Source organism: Sinocyclocheilus anshuiensis, unplaced genomic scaffold (genome assembly GCF_001515605.1).
Source record: "Sinocyclocheilus anshuiensis isolate Anshui unplaced genomic scaffold, SAMN03320099.WGS_v1.1 scaffold758, whole genome shotgun sequence".
In the NCBI taxonomy this organism is placed as follows: domain Eukaryota; kingdom Metazoa; phylum Chordata; class Actinopteri; order Cypriniformes; family Cyprinidae; genus Sinocyclocheilus; species Sinocyclocheilus anshuiensis.
Window position 1 is genome coordinate 95478 of NW_015548126.1, and position 3913 is coordinate 99390.

Consider the following 3913-nt stretch of genomic DNA (forward strand, 5'->3'; position numbering starts at 1 on the left):
TCACCGTGGATGAAGCGGAGTCCAGCCCGGGGCCGTCACATGTGGTTCCCGCAAGCCTCCTTCGTCGAATCCACCAGGCGCCGCTCACTCGAGTTGCTGTGTATTTTGTTGTGAATATTTGGCCTTCCAAAAGAGGACATAATGTTTCTATAAAGTTGGGCAGTTCCAACTTTGCAAGGAAAGGCTGGCGCCGTAAAAACACAGTATAAGTCATTATAATCAGTAATTATGTCCCCACTGGATGCAACAAATGCCTCGTTTGTAATGGGTTTTATTGGTTTTGTCTCGTCGCGCCGGGACACATGGAAACACAATATGGTAAGGGGCGTAACATTTCCGTCACACGCTTGAGGTATTCGGCCAATCACAACACACTGGATAGCTGGCCAATCAGAGCACACCTCGCTTTTCAGAACGATGAGCTTTGTAAAAATCTACGCGTTTCAAAAAGGCGTGGCATAGAAGAGAAACAATAATGTACATTATGTGGAAAATAATGTGTTTTTTGAACCTTAAAACGCATAAACACATTTCATTACACCAAATACACAAAATAATGTTCTTCTTAGCAGCATCATATGACCCCTTTAAAGATGCTAAAAAAAAAAATTAATAATGGAACAAGAAATTTTGTATCTTTGTTCTGAGAGTGAAATGGACTACAGAAGTTCTTTACCTGGTGACCGCTTTTTCTCCAGCCATGGACACGAAGGGTGTTGTTTCTCCTTGTACAGCGTCTGTAGTCTCCGTCTCTCCTCGTCCACTCGATCCTGCCCTGCCAGGGCAACAGACGTACTCCACCCCACGGAAACGGTCACCGCACGGCAACAACATCCCATAACTATGCAGCTCCAGACTGTCAGCTGTGCAGGCCTAATGAGCAGAGCAAAAGATGAATGACTGCAGCAGCGCTTTAAAAAACTTTGAAGTGCATTCTTTATTTTTTAATCTTTTTGTAATTGCGTCTACGTGTCAGGGTGAAATGACCTACAAAATTCCAATGGGAAAACTGAAAGTACCAGGAGATACAGGTGATAGTGCAGAGAAGAAATGAGAATAGAAGATCATAGATCACAGCGGGGACTGCAATTTCACAGGCATCAGACTAACCATTAAAGATGTGAAGCTATTAAAACTGAATTCCAGTTCTAATACTTTTCCAGGTTGTAATTTTGTGAGCTTTTATTATTTACCTCTTTGGCGATGTTGTGCCAGTACACATAGCTCTCACAAGAATCCATCTGCTCCTGGTGTAAGAAACGGCAACGATCCGGAACCAAGAGTGCCTCGCTGACATATTCACCCACTGAGAGACAGAGACAATTACATGGGTCATAAAAAAAAAACATTATTAATAAAGGATGTATATTACTGTTCAAAAGTTTGGGGCCAGTAAAAAAAAATTAAGAAAATTAATAGTTTTATTTAGCAAATATGCATTAAATTAAACTAAACTGACAGTAAAGTATATGTATAAAGTATAAGTATTTTACAATTATATTTAAAATAGTTAGATTTAAATGAAATTATGTTCTGTTTAACTTTCTATTTCAAAGTATCTTGAAAAAATGTATCATGTAGAATCATGGATTCCACACAAAAAAAAAATAAAGCAGCACAAATATTTTCTATGGAATTATTTATAAATAATAAGCTAAAAAGGTCATTGTGGCTTTTTATCTCACAATTTGAACCTTGTTTCTGGAAATTCTGATAAAGAAGTCAGTATTGCAAAATATAAACTCAGAATTTTGACTTTTTTCCCCCTCCGAATTCTGAGCTTACATCTCACAATTCTGTTTTATTTTCTGTCATATAATAATAATACTAATAATAATAATAATAATAATAATAAAAGACTTATCAGAATTGCAAGTTTATATCTTATGACATATCTTGCGGAATTGTGAAAAAGAGATTTAAACAGAATTGTGAGAAAAAGAGTCAGAATTGTGAGATACTGTAAATTACCTTGCAATTAACTTTTGAATTGTCTTATTCTGTGGCAGAAATGGGCTTCCACAGTTTCAACTTTGATAATAATAATAAATAATTCTGAATGATTTCCGAAGGATCATGTGACACTAAAGACTGAAGTAATGGCTGCTGAAAATCCACAGGAATATATTTGAAACCATATTAAAAAGCAAACACTTATTTTAAATTGTAATAATATTCCACACAATGTCTCTTTATACTGTATTTTTGATCAAATAAATACAGCCTTGGTCAGCACAAGATAATTCTCTCATAAACATCAAGAAATTCTACAGACCCCATACTTAATTTGAACAGTAATGTAATTATGATAATGACTGGAATATATAAATAAATTCAAAGAAAATATAATGAGAAACGAGGCAGACAATACTGGCCGTTAGCATTTCTGAAAATGCCCATGTGAGCTGATGTTGCAAATAAAGGAATACAAGTGCAGTATGTGAGCAAAAACCAAGGCCAAAAGTCCCTCAAAGCCAAACAGCTGCACAAGCATTACATATTCATCAACATTAGTACTGAGCCAACACATTTATGATTTATTTATATATTTTTGCTTGTGATATAACATGCTTGTGAGGCACTGCAGAGTACAATGTACTACAAAACGATGCTTAGGAATTTCAGAAACTAAGTGTACATTCACAATTCATTCTTAAAGAATAGTCATGTGTATATGTTTACATGATTGATTGAACTACTTGTAATATTGCTGTTTAAATCTGGTCTATATTGTATATTTGAAATGCTATCTGTATTATAATCTGTTTTTGACTCACCCAGACAACGGTAGGGCACGACGATGAAGGAGCGGGTCTGACAGTGACCCCAGCCCTTCTTACACCAGCCCGGGATAGTCGCTGGAGATGAGGCCTCTTCCACATGGGAAATCTGCAGTCCTGGATACATCTGACATACAGTGAGAGTGACAGACACAAACACACATGAGGAAAGAGCAGGGACAGGAGTCAGGATCACAACAGCTGGAAAAGGGACAGGGGAATAATCAGTTTATCATGCAGAGAACAGAAAAAAAACACACAAATGGGATGAGAAGGAACGGGACAAAAATAAATAAATGGCACTCCAGGATATTGCACAGTGAACTATTCTTGTTTCTGAAAATGTAGCTGCACGTGGGAGTCTTTTAATATGACCATATAGCTAAACCACACATGCAATTAATAACAAGCCAGATAAATACATAATGGATGCTTTTTTTAGCCGATGGTTACTTTTTAATGGGAAACCTCTCGTTTGACCACAAGAGGGAGTCGCTGAGTCAAGCTTGCCAGCTGAGACTGCAGCACTTTAGAGTTAATAAAGGAATATGAAATTCATTTATGTATTTGGCACTAGGGGGCGTCAGAAAACTCATTGCGTATTATTCCCGAATTTCCAAAGCAATTACACCTCACCTTCAAAACATGTTTGCAGGGGCACTGAGTCATACTGAGTCATCTGTACATTAGGATTTATTTACAGATGGGAGGGAGAACAGGAAAAGAGGGAAAATGGATAGAAATATGTACGTATATTCAGGAATATGCATGAGTGTATTGTCACATTAGGTTTGATGTTTCGCTATATATTTTTATATATAGAGATTTGACAAGACACAGTCAGTCACACAGATATAAAAATTAGCAACTTGTAATAATAATACACTTCATAACAATTAATATGTAACACTATTGTTTACTTGTCTTCCAATATTCTGTCCTAAAATATACAGTACATACACGATACAATAAAATAGATGCTCAACACTCATTTTATTTGTTTATTAGGGACTATATCTTCTAATGAGAGGCTGAATCTGATACAGATATTTAAAAAAATCTTTATTTTCTTAATAAAACTCATAAAAATTTATATTCAACACTACAGGTTTCTTCCGATATTCTGTCCTATA

The 3913-nt window shown here is 36.0% G+C and overlaps 1 protein-coding gene across 2 annotated transcripts in view; it reads right to left on the reverse strand.

The window, feature by feature from the left end:
* The window catches only part of aplp1 (amyloid beta (A4) precursor-like protein 1), a 15735-nt gene extending 12172 nt beyond the window's left edge, over positions 1 to 3563 (reverse strand). The window contains exons 1-4 of one of the 2 annotated variants that reach the window (XM_016507717.1): positions 3417 to 3563; positions 2778 to 2981; positions 1194 to 1306; positions 677 to 873 (exon numbers count right to left, since the gene is read on the reverse strand). In XM_016507717.1, the coding sequence (XP_016363203.1) occupies positions 677 to 873; positions 1194 to 1306; positions 2778 to 2981; positions 3417 to 3459 (557 nt within the window). In that variant the 5' untranslated portion in view covers positions 3460 to 3563. The remainder of the gene's footprint in view (positions 1 to 676; positions 874 to 1193; positions 1307 to 2777; positions 2982 to 3416) is intronic. The other variant, XM_016507718.1, reaches the window with a different exon arrangement.
* Between the last annotated feature and the right edge of the window lie 350 nt (positions 3564 to 3913).